Here is a 17,863-nt window from a genome sequence, read left to right on the forward strand (position 1 = left end):
TTTTTGTAAACATTTTTAAGTGCGATTTATTTTGATGTCATTTCGTAATTGAACATACTCCTGTCTCTCAGTGAGAGGCTACAGGGTCTAATATCAATACCAATAATCATTATAGATAGTAACTAAAACTTATGAGAACAAAGTTCAAGTACCGGGCATCTAAAAATGGGCTTTATGGGCTTATCCCGTTTCTATTTCTGACTTTATACTAACTCTCTTCATTTTGAATTGCTTTGCTGAGCAGCTGCTGTTTAAAATGACTTTGAGCAGAATGACAGAAGAGTGAAATTAGCCTAGAGAAGTCAAAAAGATTTCACGCAAAATGTCGAAAAAGCGGCAAAATGGGTAAAGCGAAAAAAAAAACGAAAAATGGGTTCGACGAAGAAAAAAAACATAGCCGGACAAGTCCTGAAATACAATTCAAAGAATTGAATGAAAAACCTAGAAGTACTCTACCTGACCACCAGATCAGTTGAGCAATGCCAGCCAAAACACAAACAAAATGATCTCAAAAAATTGAGAAACAAACAAACAAACTAAACAAAGATATAATCATTGCTAAAACTTTGAAGCTTTTACCCCTAAGGCAAAATTTGATCCCTTTAAATACACCCGTTTCAAAAATATGTTCAAAACAAATTTTTGTTTCTGAAATTGCTGGAGTATTACATCTGCAAGGCCTGAAAAAATTCATTTGCCCTTGAAGATCGAATAACACAAAAATGACCCAATAATTTTTTTTTAAAAAATGAAATCAATTGAAAATTTTAATGAAATGTTGCTGACAATTGTGATATTATATTAAAATCATTTCTGTGACTCTAGAGGCGATCTAGTAACCCAATTCCAAGCCTTAAAAAATTAATTGGTTCAAAGATCGATAGACAATTTTCTATAAAAAATTTCAAAAAATACAAAATTCGTAGAAAATGTTGACAACCATTCAATTGCCCCCTAGCAACTATTTATTAACATACTATCAAACTCTCTATGAGGTAATCTATCTGGCTCCTTAAGCAAGAAAAACAGAATCAAATACAAATGTTTTGATGAAATATTTAAAATTCGAAAAGTTAAATGGGTGAAAACAATTCCATTGAAACTAACATCCATACAGTGAACTTTTCAGAACGTGAAATAGGTTTTCTGGCACTTCAGAATAAACAAATATTAGATATTGACAAAAACATTAGGAAACAAAAAAAAATTCGAGACATTAAAATTTTGAAAACCAATCCATTGTTACTAGAAACTACACAGTGCCCTATTATCAAACCTTAAAGGAGATTCCCTGGCCCCTAAAGCTGGAAAAACTCAAAAAACGACAAACAAAATTTCAAAAAACTTGAAAAAAATTGCAAAATTTAGTATCATTTTGCGTGTTTGTGTTTGTAGTTCCAAAACAGATAGCTCCTAAAATGGTTATAACGAGTAATTTTGTCTCGCAAAAGGCCTTCATCAACTTTTAAAAACTTACACCTAACACTAATCAATCGAAAAACTTAAACAAAAAACAAAAAATTGCACCATTTTGAGCCCAAAAACTAAAAATGACCTTTTAACCTTAAATTGAGGCCATCCCAGCAGCTGCACCAATCTAAGCACTCGGAGGACTACTGACGTTCACTTGGGGCCTCTAATGAAACTTAATGCCCGCTGGGTTTACCTGTTTATCAACGTCATTGAAAAATAAGTTAACACATCTTAAAAAAAACACACCGCCCCAATACAATTCAAATTCTTTGAATTGTAAAAAATAGGAGCGATATACTAGCCGGCTGAGAAGATGAGGTCGGCTATTAATTATTGAGATTTCTTTTTGCATGCAAGTTTAAACTAAACAAAAGTTTCCAGATTATGATGAAAATATTGAATATATGACAGGTCAGTTTATCAGAAACAAAACAGCCCGATGCCAGACTAATAGACCTGGAACGACATCCAGCAACGAGCCATTTTCAACAAGATTTGAGTAAGAGCAGTAAATATCACCTAGATTCTGGTATATCTATACGTATCCATATAACATCGATGTCGGGTTTTATACTTCAGGAATGAAATTACTCTGAAGTTGCCAGTGAAGTAGGTACTTTTGTTTAACAAGCCCACGATCATTGATTAAAGCAGATATTTAGATCGTTTGAACAGATCTTGTTGTTGATGATGATGATGAATGGGCTTTTGACCACTTTTTCTGTTCCCAAGAGTGGTTGTTGTTGGTGATCAATGTCTCAGTTTCAGAAAGCTTGTTATGCCATGACGTTTTGTTCATTGGTAAAAAGAATTTTCAAATGCTCAAAAACTTCAATATTGAATTCCAATGTTTTAACTATCAGAAAGAAACAGGTTGCTAACCCATTCGGTTTCAATTAGTTGCTAGCTGAGACCATGTGTACAATCTTAATTATTACAGAAAGGCCGATTAGCCCAACTAATACCTGAATTCCAAAGCTGACTAAAACAAACTCACTTGATTTTCAGAATTCCCAACGAGTGTCTCATAACAGCATCAATACTTGACGAAACCATCATCAATCTTCCAGGGTTTTCCGATGTTTGCAAAGGCCCACTCGAAACTTCGTGTAAAGATACACTGATTCCATCCTGACAGTCAAGAGAAGAAACTCCACTAACGCAGTTAGGTATAAGCATGTCACAACTGTTGCTACTTCCCGAGATGTCTAAACAGGCAACTGCCAAATTCCTCATAAAAAAGGAGGTGGCGAATGGAGCGACTGTAACTAGACGAATCATTGATAAAAGGGATTTAGTGTTCATTATTTCTAGATAAACATTGTCCGTTAACACGTACGTATGGACTTCATTGTATCGATTTCATTTCATGTACCTCATGTAACGAGGGAATGAACTCCATGCTAGCTGAATCCCCAACAATAAGGTGAAAAGTTTGACGAAAGTGATTTTAACCAAAAAAAAAAAACGGTTTCATCATGAGCCAGGTCAACATTATAATAATGAACTTCTTTTTCACAGCACAAGAACTAGATTGGGATCGGCTGGTCTTGTTAGATGTTCTCGTGCATTTTTCTGCTTATGTTGCAACTGTTCCAAATTATGAAGTTTTTTTATATTTTTTTTCCTGCAATTTGGCCACTTTGGATGTTTTCTTCTTTCGGCTGTTAGATGGTAGCATTAGCACACGGTACATATTTTATAATGCCAAACGCTAGACCATTTGACGGTTCAAAGTCTAGACACTGAGCATAATGACTGACACCTCTTTATTTCAGCAAAATTTTGTTTTGATTTCGATCCACATTTACTGGTTTTAATATTTTTTTAAATCAACAAGGAATCTCGTTAATATGCGTGCGCACATAATTTTCCGACACCACTCATCCCCATTTTTGACCTAGCTGTCTAACAAATGAAGAGAAAAGATATAAAAAAAATAGATGTTTGTGTAAAAAAATTTCTAACAACCCAAACTACTCATTAAAGTATATAATGCCATGCCGGATTAAAGAGACCATGATACCTGCCATTAATAGGACTACGAGACAATACAATCGGCAAGATACAGGAAAAGAAAAGACATGGCAAAAACTCAAATATCTAATTTCAAAAGCATAGTAACAAATCAAAATACAATCTGATAAAATCTAAAATACACAAATTCGCATGTCCTCAACTACAAATCAGATGGTAGCTGTCCACTGTGGGACTAGATAACCAGACCAAAAAAAGCAAAATCAAATTTTTTAAAACCAAATAACTTCAAAAGTAACAAAAACCAATAAATTTCATATGTCGTTGGTGAGACTAACCCATACGACAAGACAAAAAAACAACTACAGATACAAAAATTGAAAAACAATTTACGAAACCACAAAATACTGAAGCTAAAAACCTAATCAGCTATCTATTATCTGATATTATGTCATTATTCCAAATATCATCTATATTATTTCAGTTAAAATAAAAACGTAAAATTGTAATTGTTAATTCGGATCTCATTTGAAAATGAACGGGAATTGATATTAATGAGACATTTAACAAAAACCAATAGAGAGATTGAACTTTAAATTAAATTAGGGAAGAGGATGGGAAATCTCCTTGATGAGACTGCGTTTCAAGTTGAAAAAAGAAAAGCAAAAAGGAAAATTTCAAAAAACTTCTGAAAATTTTGAAAGCAATTGATATCAAACCATTAGCTGACCTAATTTAATAGCTTCCTTAGCCCTATTAAAAGGAAACTTTTGAAACCTGTCATTAAACAGAAAAACCAAAAAATCTACACGAAAAAGAACCAAATATACAGGGAAAAATCAGAATTAAAAAAAAGCGAGAGAAAAATGTGGAAGTCGTTAAGAAATAAGGTGTTCACTGAAATAAATTGGGATATGTTAAAACGATTTTCGTTTAAACACTAACGCGATGTCTCAGTATTGTGATCAGGGTCTTCAGAAGAAACCAAATATGAACTGATACACAAAAGTCACCAAGAAACTAAATATAATCACAAAAGCTCATAAAGACAACTCGTAGTATCAGAGACAATACCACCAACAGCTTTCAACGAAAATCACTGAGTACTTTAATTTATACCTGGAAGCCAATGAGATCATTCATTAATCCGAATGAGTCATGACTCAAAATGACAACAAAGACAGGCGAACACCAGAAAACTGAAAGAAGTTCCAGAAACAAGGAGTCAAAGTCAATAAAACCACAAGCTACTCTCTAATAACCTTCTGTATGTTCATCTGTGAGTCGTTTCAAAGCCAATGGGAACATTCAATATTGTTAAAGAGTAATAAGACTCCAAAAACAAAAAAAAACCGACAAAACGTCGGAAGAATTGCTCTCGGAAGACTAGTGGGAGCTCTAATCAATTGCAGCCTGCTTCAGTCGGGTGGGGGGGGGGATGGAGGGAGGGAGGGGGAGCCTAAATGGGGGAGGGGTGGGGGAGGGAGGGAGGGAGGGGAGGGCGGGAGGGGGAGCCTAAATGGGGCCAAGGAGTTCAATAGTTGGCTTCAAATAACCACATTAGAGGTTAACATATACCGCTATTAAGATTTAAAGTAAAAAAAATGACACCAGTTTTAGCGCACTTTTCATTTGACTTAGTATTCAATTGCCGCCAATTGAGTTCAGCTGTTCTTCAAAGAGGTTTCCTTTGAGGAACAGCGTTCGTGTTTTCTAATATAAATTATTGCTGCCTCTATTAGCTGATCTCAAATAACCTTCCTTTAGAGTGACACACACCCATTTGACCTTATCTCTTTGAATTAAAGTAAATAAAAGTCAATTTCAAAGTGAGGAAGTCATTTTTGAGAGTGAGGTAAGTCAAGTGTGACCAAAAATTTAATCACGCGCATGAACAAAAAAACTCGCTCCACTAAGAGCGAAAAATGACGTCACACATGCAATTCAGTTGAAATTGCATGAACGAATGAACAAAAAATGGCTGTGACGTCATATGGTCGTAACAAAAATCATGACGACGAAATAAAAAAACCAAGAGAAGGCCAATAATAGCCCCAGCTATAGCTGTGCGGCTATTAATAATAATGCTGATTTCTAGAGAATGACGGATTTTCTCGTGTTTCAATCTCAATTTTGCCCTGTTTCCTTTGTCCTTTCGTGCTTTTATTAAAGTTTGTTTAGATTTAACGTGCAGTCTCATTTGCTCGCCAGAACCGAAGTGGCTGCATAGTGAAATCAGAGCTCTAGCTTCAGAAAATTTTTGAAAGCATAGTTTCAATACATTTTGTTCTTAGTTCTTAGTTTTCCCTACATTTCTTGCTGTTTCTTTACAATTTTTATTATTACTATAAGAGGGCGCGAGCTTCTTATTCGTGAGTCTCATGTTGCCACCGCAATTTGTTTTACAGTACATGCACAAAAACAAAAAAAAATGTTTTTTTTTTTTCAATTGTGATCCCCATCAGAAGCGCTCGAATTTATACCAGAATACTGAGCAACAAAACTCTTAGCTTTGACATATGATACACAGCAATCAGCTTGTTCAATGAAAACTTTGTTTTAGTCGTAGGCACCAACCGATTCGACTTTCTTGGTCCCCCATTCGCTTTCGAAGATCTTGCAAGATAACCATTCGTCTTGCAAGAACCTACAAGATTGCAAATTTGCAAATAAATGGAACATGCCCGAACAGGACCAGTATGAGTACGTGTTTCTCAATATTGTTTTCCTTTTTTTAAAAAAAACCAAAACGGAATCAATTTTGAAATTTTTACGCAATATAAAAAATAATTCAAAAACTGGCGTGTGTTTATATAAATAGCGAAATGAGAAGACGAGTAAGCAAATGATATTTTAGTATTGAAAAGAGATATAGCAAACTTTTGAAAGTTTAGATTGAAAAGTGTAATTGTGGAGATCCCAGAATGTTTAAAGGAACAATTCTAAATATTGCTTAACGGAGCAGTATTCTGGCGTCCAAACTTATCCAATTTAAAAAATGACTACCATGTCGCAATTTATTATTTACCATGTTTTTAAAGCTTGCTGATTTACAACAAATTAGTTATCGCTTATAGAAATTCTCGGCAAACCTATTTTTTCAGACGATAGGCTCAAATCTTACCCGATCTGACGTCCAGAAATGCATGCGCTGTTTTAGCCGGATCATCTGAAGATTGCAGATATGAACACTTCCCTTCCGGGTAAATCAGCAACTTCTCGTATTTCCCTGGATTTAGAAACTTTGCCAAAATGTGGTATTCATTTCTGGTTCCACAAACAGTCAGCTCCATCAATGAGCGAAAATTTATCAGCTTTTGATATGTTTTCGTGTAGGGATAAACTTGCTTACAAAGCACTCTATACAAACTCATTAAGGTGTCTAAACAGACGGCCCATCATCTGAAATTTTTTGAAATGTTTATTTTTTGGGAGCTTAAATAAATAGCTACTACATAAAATCTACCTGAACATGAACGCTATCAACATTTAATTCTTGGAGCCAGAAATGCTGTAAATGATGCCTTATATTGATTCCTATCGACTCACGAAGCAGTCGGATGACTCACGATGACGGATAACTTCAGGTTTGATTGCAATGAAATAACCTTGAAGCTACAACAATAGTTCATTTTTGGATTACCACAAACAAAGAGGTTCAAAATACAAGAGTCTGTAATATACATTTTTTTCGGATAATCGTTTTAATGTTGTACAACATTTTTGTTAATTTAAATAGATCTCATCAAATCGATTTGCACAAGGACAAATAACATTTTGCTAGATTCAGTTCCGCCAAATGTTTCGAAGTGGACGCATTTTAAAGAGCAGTTACAATGAAAATGAAGTAACGCAACTTGTACAAATATTTTTGCCTTTACCATGCATGACTCGTGTAGCATTCAATTGGGTTACAAAAGCCGTTCGTATCAAATTAGTTCTGTTTTCTTTAACTATCTTCAAATATATATGTAAAGTTAAACTTTTGAAACATAGCTGACAGATTGCCAGAAAATAGCCGCAATAGCTTTGTAGATCTGCGCTCTCAATAAGATAGTAAAAGAAACAGAACAAGAAAATTATTTTCTTAAATGCTCAGATTTTACATTTTGATTAAATATCAGTCAAACTTATTGCTGCTTCAAATAGCTGCTCTCAAATAACCTTTAATTAGAGCGGCACACACCAACTTGACTTTAGCTGTTTGAATTAAAGAAAAAAAGTCAATTTTAGAGTGAGGAAGTCATTTTTGAGATTGAGATAGGTCAATGTGATCAAATACTTAATCACGCGAATGAACAAAAAAACGATCTCCACTAAGAGTGAAAAATGACATCACACACTCAATTCAGTTCAAATTGCATGAACGAATGAACAAAAAGCGGATTTGAAGTGATTGTGACGTCATATGGTCGTAACAAAAATTTTGACGACGAAATAAAAAACGCAGCAGGATAAGTCCTGACCAACAATTCAAAGAATTTTCATTGACTTAACGAAAAACTGGACCTAAAATGGACTATGACTGGATTGGAAAAACCATTTAGAAAAAAATTCTATCAAAAAATCGAAAACAGTAAAAATCGAAGCTAAAATGCCGCATGTGAACAAATTTTGTTCATACACCGTTTTCTCACTCTACCTAAATTTAGAATGTAAAAAAATGCTTTCCGCAAAACCACTCGCGTTTTGCTGTTGCCAATTCCTGTTTTGACGTGATTTGACTTTAAATTCATGAAAATGTGTGAACAGAACTTCTAAAAAAAGACAGCGCCCCAAAACAATTCAAGTTCTTTAAATTGTAAAAACCAAGAGAAGGCCAATAATAGTCCAGCTGTCGCTGTGTGGCTGTTAAAAAAGACTTTGACACTTTCCATTGGACAGAACGTTATATCTGCGCCATAAACATTAACTATCAGATTTTGCAAAAAATGATCAAAACGTTTGGACATAATTCTATTCATTTAATATGGAAAGAACCATCTGCATTTTCATTCAAACACTAAAAAAATTCCGCCGAGTATAAAAATTTGCGTTCAAGTATTGGTAATCTTCTTCACACATGACTTTTGCTGTCTTATCAATCTAGTTGAAAAAACTTTTGTCAGCAGACTTTTATCTTAACAGATCAGATTCACGAAACGACAGTAATTGATGAGTGAAATCAAAATATTTTACTTCAAATCTCTGTCACAACAAAATCCACTTTTTCTTGTGCACAGATTTCTAGTCTCAAGCAAAATGTGTGAAGGTAACCCAGACATCCGACTTCGGCAAAAATAGACAGTATATACATTGCGTGTATACATATTTGCAATTTTAAAAGAATTAAGTGCCTTTGATTTAGTACTTAAATGATTTGCTTTCAATATACTGTCCATTTTTGCCGAAGTCCGATGGCTGGATTACCTTTTTGAGGCTAGAAATCTATGCACAGGAAAAAAAGATTTTGTTATGACAGAGATTTAAAGTAAAATATTTCGATTTCACTCATTAATGACGGTCGTTTCATGAATCTGATCTTAAGTTTAGCTGCCAGTTTGCTGACAACAGTTTCTTCAAAAAATATATAGTTTAAAAGTAGAGGAAAAATGTTAACGAATTTAGTTTCGGCATAACTGCACGGAAAAGTTTGCAACCTCAAAGATCCTCCGTTCTGGGCAGTAAATTTTGTAGGTGAACTCGTGTTGCATGAGCCATGACAATCATCCAGCAATCATTTCGGCGCCAAAAATGTCAAGAACAGAGAATTATTTTACAAATGTCTCCACTTTGATAATTTTTTGAAGATTTTTTAGTGCTGTTGTAGTATCTTTGAAAAACATAGGTTGTATTTGAAATGAATGATTTAATCAATAATTGCTCCGTTGCCCTTGACAAACGCCTGAGTTTCAATTGATTGAAAATTTTTTTATTTTCACCACAATTCACTTCATTTCCACATGTCTCGCCATTAATTCAAAAGAACGACCTCACAACCAAAATTGTGTTCAAGCTGTGTTTACAATTGTGAGCATTTAAGAAAAGTCGCGAACACACTTACGAGATATCTGCATTTAATTTTCTTGGCAAATGTTGTTGGCAGCGCCGATTTCTAATTGAAAAGGTTTTGTTGTCCGGCTTGCGGCAAAAAAGTAAGATCAGATTCTTCAAACAACTGAACTTGAAAGAAATGTACACATTTAACTTTCCAAAAAAGTGAAGAACTGCCCGGAACTTTTTCTGTGAAGAACCGCCCAAAAAGTGGCAATAACAAGTTACTAAATCTAAGTATATCATTCTTGTAATATGGAATATAAAATTTCTCCACGAAACACTTGAAAAGTTGGCGAAATTTCTACTTTTGCTGAAGTACAGAGAGAACTGAATACTATTTCGAAGAAGTCAGTGAAGTTTATCGTGCCAAGGCAAACATTAGGTTCCTGACTTATAATCCGTTTTAGTGTTTTAAAAACCGAAATTATAAGCTTCCAAATAATCGCTTTAAACAATTCTCTTTTTATGACTAATTCATAGGAGACAATTTAAATTGTTTGACAGCCATGACAAACTTTGCTCATTTCTTATTTAACAGAGAAATAGAAACGATTAAACCATTTGGAATTCCAATTTGTCAATAAATTATGTTTAAAACAGTTAACTTACATCTCTTACAAACATACTGCTCTTTTACTTGCTGATCTGTTTATTTCCTTAATCAGCTGTCTCTAAACGTGCATCAATTCAAAAAAACGATCTCAAAAAATGCGTCCAAGCGGTGTTTAAAATTTTGGAACATTTAAGAAAACTTGAATGCTTAAAAATCATAAGACATAAGAAATTGACCGTTTTTCTGTGCCCTACCTCAGCTCAAATCATTTAAGTTACAAAACACTTCGGGTTAGCATGATAAATTACTACGTTCAATTAGTGCTTAGTTTCAATTTTGGCAAATTCTAAACAAGTTTTGTTTTCACCAAGTTCGATGTTGACTATATTCAGTTAAAACTTCAGGAAAGCCAGTATAAGCGATATCACCAAGGATCCTCCAACAGTGGCATAAGCTGTGGTCTTCAAATTCTCTAAATTCAACCCATAACCGAAATCCCAGAACAGATGTCTGACTCCGTTCAGGGAATGATAAACAACAGGGAGACTAATCAGAAACTTTCCAGTGCCCAGTAACAGTTTTCCACTGGTGAAAGACGTCAGATAGGTGATGTAGGCAGGAAACATGTATGGCAGTGAAATATAAGGGACTGCTAACACAAACAGACCCCCGTACATCATTATACCAGTAGCCCTGTGTGTAATTGATAGTGTATTTGTGTACTGCCAGCTGTAAATAGTCATGTGGGGTGATATGGGCCGTTTCAGATTTCTGTTTTTCTCCCAAAACTCGACTTTCTCATTTTTGGCAATCTTCTGGACGTTTGGATCCATTCCAGATGAGTCTGAAGTTACCTGTCTAAATGATGATTTGTGGAGAACCGCAGGGAGAATTGTGTTCCCCAAGGTGGAGTTGCTACTTTGTGACGACGCTAGTAATGACGTATAGCATGGTCTTAAAGCTTTAATTCTTATTTGGTGAAGTAATGCCATTCTGTACTTCGATCTGAAAAAAAGCTGTCATGAAATAATTAAAACAAATAACAAAGCTGTCGGAAAAGTGCCGAATAGTTATGGCGACAGCTGCCGCATACGAATGATAAGACTTTCCATTCCTAATTTCAACATAACCAGCTTTGAAATTGGCCAAGTATGTTCTACAAGTAATAATGCCTGTGGTCGATCAATCGAATTTCAACTTTATGGCTTTGTTTTACATGTGCTCTTAATCTGTTATCGAAATACAGATAATGTACTCAATTAAATTGACAACAAGTACAGAACTACTGAAAAACTAATTGAAGCAATGAGTAATATTTTGAGGTCAGGAGCTTTAGAATTATAAACAACGGCTCGCCAACATAATTAAGGAAAACGATAAACTATAATTTACAATTGCAAAACATCAGCTACTTGATGCTATTCGAGCTCATATACTACTAGAGTTTAAACTGGGAGCGAGTCTTTTTTTATAAAAAGAGAATTTTCACTAAAAGTTACTTAAGATTTAAAGTACTGACTTTTTAATTGGCTTATTTCACTTAGTTTTCACTCTTTAAAAGTTTTTTTTAAAATCCACATCTTCGTCGTTTTGCTACGCAATAGCCTTCAGTGCGACCTTCGCCAAAATGAGCCAACTAAAAGCTCTTCCGTCAGAAGCAAGAGGAACCGCTGATGAAACTTCACAGGATGAACAAGATTTCAATCAAGTTCAAAACAAACACAAACGTTTTCGAAATCGAGAGGAATTCGATATCAGCGCCAGTTAGACCAATAGTTATAACAATCAATCCGACCAACTCAAGTGCAATTTGCCCGAGCTATGAAGACAAAATTCCCACAACTGAAAATACAACGAATTAGAGAATTGCCAAACTCATTCGATTTCTTTATCCAACCGGAAAACAAAGCCTCCAGAGATAGTCTCATGTCGTATATACCTGCAACAAGTATTCCCAAACGCAATTGTAAACGCAAGAAATACACTGCTGAAAGCCAAGTCCAAACCAAGCTTTGTTATAGTCAATGTGTATCACATCATCCAAGAAGAGGAAACGAAAGAGGACTGGAATTAATGTAGTAAAAGTGTCAAAGATTATAAGCCGAGCAAGTGGAAAACCTACAAAGCTTATCAGAGTATTAACAGACTCAACAAATCATGTTTCAGCAGCACAAAAGCACGGTGTAAAGATTGGTTGGCTGATCTACAGATGTGAACAAAGCAAAGAGCCGCCACATGTTAACCAATACTACCTGCCAGAAATATAGACACTCCGCCAATGAGTGTAAAAACGAGCAGAGTTGCCTGCGATGCTCAGGCCAGCACATAGTAAAACAATGCACCAAACAAAAAAGCCGAGTTTGCTAATTGCGGTGGATCGCCCGCATCTGTGTACAAAGGATGTTCCTCCTATCAAAACGCAGTTGTTGAAGCAACAAAGAGAAACCAAGATATCAAGTACTCAGCAGTCGCAAAAAGACAACCCGAAAAGCTACACCCAAACTTAACTGTCTCAGCAATAAACATAAAAGTTCTTGTTGCTGAAGTACTCAGCAAAGTCCGATCAACATTCAACACAATGTCTTACAGTGATATAATCAAAGTTGTCAGTATTAGTGCAAGCAGAAATTTCGGTGATAAAATAGAAGGTCAAAAAGTACATCAAAGCATCAAAAATGCTAATAACAATTTCACGAAAAATCCAACGCAACAAAGTTAAACATACAGCCACCAATTCAGCCAAAATGGGAAAAAATCAAAATTATGCAATGGAACTGCCGAGGCCTATCTAACAAAAAATCTGAACTCCTTGTATCTTGGAAGGGAGAAGATAATCATATTGTGTGCCTGAATGAAATCGAAAGCAGGCGTACTGAAAATCTCACCGATGATTATTTCGTAACTACAGAAACGAGAGCAAGTAAGTCACATGGCTCAATGATTTTTGGCAAAGAAGGGAATGACAATAGTAGAAGTTCAACCAGAAAAACTTGATAGAAACGAACGAGGAAAAGTTTTCGAACTAATAAAAGCATGCTTAGAAGTAACTGTTGTAGGTCATCTCGGGGTTATAGCTCTTTACAAATCACTAGGTTGTGATTTGAAACAGTCAGAAAATTTTGAAACTGAAATGAAAAAGTTTTTTTCTGCGGAGATTTCAACGCTCCACATCAAGAGCTGAATTGCACATATAATACTGAAAACGGTGAAATACTTGAAACGATAGAAACTAGAACCTTTACTCTTTTAAACAACGCTTTTCACATATCAATCAATTCAAGGAGACTGTCGAAATAAGCTTGATCTACACTTCACCGATCAATCAGTCTTCAAATTTTTTGGACACAATTTATGTTTCCCATGAATTTGGTAGTAACTACAGCTCAAATATTACAAACTTGAGTATGAAAGCTCTGTGCTCTAACCACCAGTCTATCCAAAAGCAGAACTGAATCAATTTAATGAAGTACTTGTACAGATCATTCAATTCTCGCTACAGAAGTCGTATATCCTACAAAAAATATTTCCCTTTGGACATGAATTTACTAATCTTATCCGCGAAAAGAGTAAAAAGAAAAGAGTGCGGAAAAGAACGGAGAACAGTACAAAACCCTGAAAAAGCAAAAAAATCCTCCAAAGAGAAACAAAGAGGTCAATAAAACGATCGGAAAAAATCAAACAATCAAAATTGATCGCAAGTTCTCACAACAAGGGGAACAAAGGTTTTTGAAGAGCAGTTAAAGCATTATGTGGGGATTAAAACCAAATGAAACTGAACAAAGTGTTGAAATCTCATATAAACAACTCAGAGCAACAACAGACATTGAGAAATGCGAAATATTGAAAACTCTTCTACATCATAGAATGAAAGATTATAAATACGAAAGCTTGCAACTAAATGAAAACTTCGAGAAAGTCGAAAAAGAATAAAAAATTTCTCCAATACGACAATATTGAACCGAATAACTACTGTGTTATGAAAGTATATCAATATAACGAAATTCTGAACAAAACAAGTAGATCAAGCCCAGGACCAGACAAAATCAACCATAACATCCGGAAGAGGCTACCTAAATGCCTCAAAGCAATTATTTGTCTCTTGATAACTAGCTCAAAAAAACTCTTATGTTCCAACAACATGGAAAGAGTTACAAGTAAAAAAGGTTACCGAAGCCGAACAAAAACAAAGGTGCCGAAAAATACCGACCAATCAGCCCAACTAATTCCATTGCAAAAACTTGTGAAACTGCAGTAAAAAATATTGTCCTAGCGCACTGTGAAAACAATCGCGTCTTCGGTGAAATGTAAAGTTTTATATAGAAGGAAACGCTGCACAACCGATAACTTGCTCAAACTTATTCAGCATGTAACAGAAGCATTTCAATGGTCCGAAATGGGCGATCTCTCTGCCTAGATATTGAAAAACCGTTTGATGCGGTGTTGAGACTAGGACTTCAAAACAAACTGCAAAAAAATTAGTGTGCAAAAAACAAATAAACCTGTGATAAAATGGGTTAACTCTTTTCTTTCTCGAAGTAGTATCGCCGTAAAAATTAATAACTCAAAAAGCATCACATTTTCAACACTAGGTGGAGTACCTCAGGGCAGCGTTATTGCACCAATACTGTTCCTTATTTATCCTGATTTACCTACATAATTTTCTCAATTTGCTGATGATTTTGCTCTTTACTACAGGTCGCGCTGCAGCAGAATAATTCAGGAGAAACTTCAGTTTTTAATTGACAAATTGATCAAATGGTGCGAAAATCTGAAAATAATGGCAGACCAAATTTTATGCTTTTTAAAAATCCGTCAAAGAAAGTTTCCAGTCTAGATCTTTTTTATCGATGGTACACGAATTGAAGGCGCAAATTCAATCAAACTTCTTGGCGTAAACCTTACCCCATATCTAAAGTAGAACGAACACTGCAAAAGTTTGCTGGCAAGAGCAAACAAAAAAACTACCAGCTATGGCGGCTCAGTCAGATCAACATTGATGAAGAGTGCTTGCTGACTTTGTATAAATCATGGGTTCGACCCCTATTTCTCTATGCGAATACCAGCTGGATTGAACAATCTAATTCAATAATCAACAACATAAAACTGACCCAAAATAGATTCTTAAAAATTTATATGAGGAAACCCCGCTGGTACAGCTTCAAAAAACTCCATGAAGAGGCCAATATACCTGCTGTAAGGGATATTCAGATCAGATTAGCAAATGAGTACCTGAAACGCGCAGGAAAACAAGATCGAATCAATATCTGAACTAGTATACCCGAATCAATACACAAAACGACAACGTCCAAAAAACAGTTATCAAAGCACATTGGACCATCTGTCCTGCTAATGTTCTTTACATTTAATTTCGACAAGATTGCCGTATGTACTAATGACGAAAAAACACTGCCGCCACCTACAACAATCAGAGTACAATGACCGAGCAGTTAACGATCTTGGAACGAAACAAATGAAGAATTGGAAGATGGATCGAGTCAGAGCAACAGCTTGTAGTCTTCTTTTATTTTTATTTACTTTATCTTAAATTCCAGTTCCTATATCGTAGAACAGCCATCAACCAATGACTTACTGCCAGCCGCTTGCTTAGTTAATTCGGGGCAGAAATCAAACAAACAACGTCCAAACCATGCAGCTAAGCCAGCCGCTCACCTAGTAAATTCGGGGCTTAGCTGTGAGAAACACCAGGAAAACACCAGCAATTTACACAGCTTTTAATTACTGGAAAATCTTAATCGATTGGCATCATTCAACCAAGAAAACATTATTGCTTTTCACATTCACTCCACTGATATCTTTAACACAGTCAAGTTAAACTTATACAACAAATGACATAATAGTGCTATGCGCGGTTTGGTTCAGTGTTTTTAAGGTTTAGGTTAGCAGAGCACGTTTTACTGCTTTTTATTCTCCCTTCTTTAGTTTTATTCTACTAAACGCTTTAATTTTGCTTTTTGAAGCTAAGTTATTAACTGTTGCAACTGCACTTTTTCTCGTCTTCCCTGAATTTGATTTAAGGCGTCTTGACGCTTGCCTTCATGAACAGAAATACACTTTTTACGACTTAAACAGCGAGTTCTAGCGCAGTCCTCTAATTCTTTGATCAAACTGGGAGCAGTAATTCAAATCCCACCATGAGCGCACTCCTATTCCTATTTTCAATTTTTTTATTATTCACTCTTCCTTCACTCACTATTTATTACTTCTTGAATTATTAATCTTAACTAACGACCTTTTTCTCCTATGAACAAAAAAATTGATATCTTACCACGCATGGGAAAAACGGCGAGCTAATCAACTTCTACGAGGCTAGCCAAGAACACCAAGAAAAAGAATAAAAGCAAACAGAGCCAACAGAAGCCCTTCCCGGGGCTTGAACTGGCTCCCAGCAACAAGAGCAATCAATTGGTTTTAAAGGATAAACTCATTGATGCCTTTTAAATTGATTGAACTTGATTGTACATTTATTAATAATAATAATCAGTCAGACTTTAAACTGAAAAAGAATGAAAATAAATTCGACAAATATTGAGTTGACTTCAAGTAGTAAACTGCCGCCCAATAAGCTGAACGATATAAAATAGTGAACAAGAGTGCAATTAACAACGATACGTTTCAACTGCATAGATTAGAAAATTGGAACAGAACTAAAATATTATTTGCAGCAAAATTTTGAGAGCACTAATAACTCATACCTGAAAACAATCAGATTACAATTCAGCCTTTTCACAAAAAAATCTAATAAAAAAATTGTTTGTAAATATTTTATAATAATTTTCTCTACTTCTGCTACCTGAATGATTTATTGCTGATTTAAGAAATACAATAAAAACACATTACGGACCAACATCGGAAGAATTGCTCTCCAACGAGTGGTAGCTCGTTGGGAGAGGGTGACCACGAAGTGGGGCTTCAAATTACGTTATTAAAGCTTATTATATACCAATTTGTGGATTTAAAGTATAAAAATGACTCAAATTTCTGCGCACTTCTCATTTGACTTCTAGTAAATTTCCTGCAACTACCGAGTTTCGTTGTCTAAAATTGTGAAAGAGAAAAAATTAAGTCACGCAAAACGAAAAAAGCCAAGGCCGTAAAAAGTCACTTTAAAGGTGAAAACGGTCAAGCGACAACTTTGCCATACATGACACACGTTTACAAAAATCGCATCAAACACCGTTCTTGAGCAATTAATAACAAAACGTCAGTAGTCAAATCATTTGTCCGAATGTTTTTAAAATGATTTCCTGATGACTTCAATATGTCGTATGTCAGTTTCTTGATATATGTTCTCTCACCGAATTATTTGATCATTCTCATTACTCAATATTAATTTTGGTAGAAAAAAAATGAATCGAGGGTTCAAAATCAAATCTATTGTTTGGGACAGGCTGGTGACAGTTGCTCGCTACTGCGGGCACTAACCTACATATTAGCCATAAATGACATGGAGCTAATCTAATGGTACATTACGGATTTAAATTTAATAATCAAACTAAATTTCGTTCCATTAACTTCTTTAGTAATAGTGCACAGCTGGGACAATTTACAGCACCGAACAGACAAGCAAAAATGAAAAAAAATGGCACAGAAATTTATAAATCGTTCGAGAACTTCTTGAAGACATTAACAAGTAACAGCGCAACTAACAGAAATTACAAAATGCCAACATTCAAAAAAGTCGTTTTGGTCTTCAAAAAATAACGGAAAAGGAAAATCATAAACATTAGAGGATGCATGAAACAACCGCCTAACGACAAAATGATGTCAAACGAGTGGGTTCAGCCTGAGTAATATCATAGCTAC

The 17,863-nt window shown here is 35.1% G+C and overlaps 1 protein-coding gene and 1 pseudogene across 1 annotated transcript in view; both read right to left on the reverse strand.

The window, feature by feature from the left end:
* The window catches only part of LOC142337510 (ribonuclease Z, mitochondrial-like), a 38,256-nt gene extending 31,408 nt beyond the window's left edge, over positions 1 to 6,848 (reverse strand). The window contains exons 1-2 of the mRNA XM_075386790.1: positions 6,575 to 6,848; positions 2,471 to 2,681 (exon numbers count right to left, since the gene is read on the reverse strand). Coding sequence (XP_075242905.1) covers positions 2,471 to 2,681; positions 6,575 to 6,824 — 461 coding nt within the window. The 5' untranslated portion in view covers positions 6,825 to 6,848. The remainder of the gene's footprint in view (positions 1 to 2,470; positions 2,682 to 6,574) is intronic.
* A 3,476-nt stretch (positions 6,849 to 10,324) lies between these two features.
* On the reverse strand, positions 10,325 to 11,059 carry LOC142338313 (succinate dehydrogenase cytochrome b560 subunit, mitochondrial pseudogene; annotated as a pseudogene).
* Positions 11,060 to 17,863: the final 6,804 nt, after the last annotated feature.

Source organism: Convolutriloba macropyga, chromosome 4 (assembly GCF_964194025.1).
Source record: "Convolutriloba macropyga chromosome 4, txConMacr16.3, whole genome shotgun sequence".
In the NCBI taxonomy this organism is placed as follows: Eukaryota; Metazoa; Xenacoelomorpha; order Acoela; family Convolutidae; genus Convolutriloba; species Convolutriloba macropyga.